The sequence below is a fragment of the Mastomys coucha genome, unplaced genomic scaffold (genome assembly GCF_008632895.1).
Source record: "Mastomys coucha isolate ucsf_1 unplaced genomic scaffold, UCSF_Mcou_1 pScaffold3, whole genome shotgun sequence".
NCBI classification, from domain to species: Eukaryota; Metazoa; Chordata; class Mammalia; order Rodentia; family Muridae; genus Mastomys; species Mastomys coucha.
This window is the reverse complement of record NW_022196909.1, coordinates 40614452-40616066: the sequence shown is the minus strand read 5'-3', so window position 1 is coordinate 40616066 and position 1615 is coordinate 40614452. Positions and strand designations below refer to the sequence as shown.

General features: G+C 48.8%; 1 protein-coding gene across 3 annotated transcripts in view; it reads right to left on the bottom strand.

Moving 5' to 3' along the window:
- The window catches only part of LOC116075205 (sodium/glucose cotransporter 1-like), a 48477-nt gene that overhangs the window by 31268 nt on the left and 15594 nt on the right, over positions 1-1615 (bottom strand). For all 3 annotated transcript variants that reach the window (XM_031348236.1, XM_031348238.1, XM_031348237.1), the window contains one exon: positions 344-449. In XM_031348236.1, the coding sequence (XP_031204096.1) occupies positions 344-449 (106 nt within the window). The remainder of the gene's footprint in view (positions 1-343; positions 450-1615) is intronic.

Below are 1615 nucleotides of genomic sequence, written 5' to 3'. Positions count from 1 at the left end.
CCCCGAACTGTCTCCGGGAGCCATGTCCAAGAATCGCCTTTCTAACAGAGCCCATCTGAAGGCTCGACCAGGTGGCCTCCTCGAGGGCCCTACCTTGTTGTTCCCTTCATTTGCTTTCTGGTCACCCACAGGGTCGTGCCCCATTTCGCCATAAAGGTGATCGGCTGCTGACCTGTCAGTCACTCTTCAACGAGATCGGTCCAACCCATAGGATTCCTAGAAGTACGTCCGACCCCATAATACTTCCTGACATCTACAGACTTGGGAAAGCTTCCAGTAGTTCCTAGTATTCTGCTGAGCGTTTGGGTCAGGATAAATTCACGTCTGGCTAGAGCAACCTTACCTGTGATGGTATACATGCCAATGATGATCACCACGGTCAACATTGTCTGGTAAATATCGGTGTCCCAAACCATCTTCAAGAACATGGCGCCAAAGCCAATCTCCATCTGAAATGGGTGCACGGTTAGCAGATGCACCTTCATCTCTGGCAGAATCGACAACCACCCCAGAACAAAACGGGCCGCGGAAGCCATGGGAAAGAGATGGTCTCTGGGCAGCACCCCCACCACCACCAATGGACACCAAGAGAGGTCTGTCTGAATTCTGGGCCCTCTGAGTTTAATCAGGGTTAGTGCCTTCAAGGGGATGGGTTACCCCAAATTTCCCCATTAAGGCAACTTTGCCTCAGTGTGGGGATTATGCTTAGAGAGTGTAGTTCTATAGCTAAAAAAGGACCATGGGCTTGTGTGTGCCTGTGTGCAAGTTCGTGTGTGTGTGTGTGTGTGTGTGTGCATGTATAAGCATTTGTTCCAGAAAACACCTTTTGTGTTATCTTTCCAGTAATTGTTGGTGGGGGGGGGTTGGGGGGACACACAAAGCAAATGAAGGGGAATGAGGTAGAGCCCTCGAGGAGGCCACCTGGCTGAGCCTTCAGATGAGCTCTTTTAGAAAGGCGATTCTGGACAGCCAGGGCTACACAGAGAAACCCTGTCTCAAAACAAACAAGCAAACAAACAAAAACAAAGAAAGGTGATTCTCAGACATGACCCCTGGAGGCAGTGTGGGCCTCCAAAATCAAGAGTCTTTCAGTTCTCTGTGCTTTTAGATGACTACCAAATTCACTGGAACCCATACAGTCAACAAGCTCCTGGGTTGGCAAATTTTCTGACAAGACCATGTGATAAATGTTGTAGTCTTTGAGAGCTGTATACCACCCTGCCTCTCGTGTTTACAACCCTTTAAATTAGATATGAGAATTGCTCTCACACCCAAGCGCTGCACAAAGCACCCATTCGTTGGATTGGCCTGCTGACCTGGCTTGTCAACCAGTGGCTGACCTGACACTGACCTTGAATCTCTTGCACATACGTTACCTGGCTGACCTTTCTCCTTATTATTCTTCCCTCCAAAGTCAGATGTAAAATGGGCACAGATGGGCCGGAGAGGTGGCTCAGCAGATATGAGCACTGAATGCTCTTCGGAAGGTCCTGAGTTCAAATCCCAGCAACCACATGGTGGCTCACAACCATCTATACTGGGATCTGATGCCCTGTTCTGACACCCAGGTGTACATGCAGATAGAGCACCATATACATAAAGTAAATAAATCTTT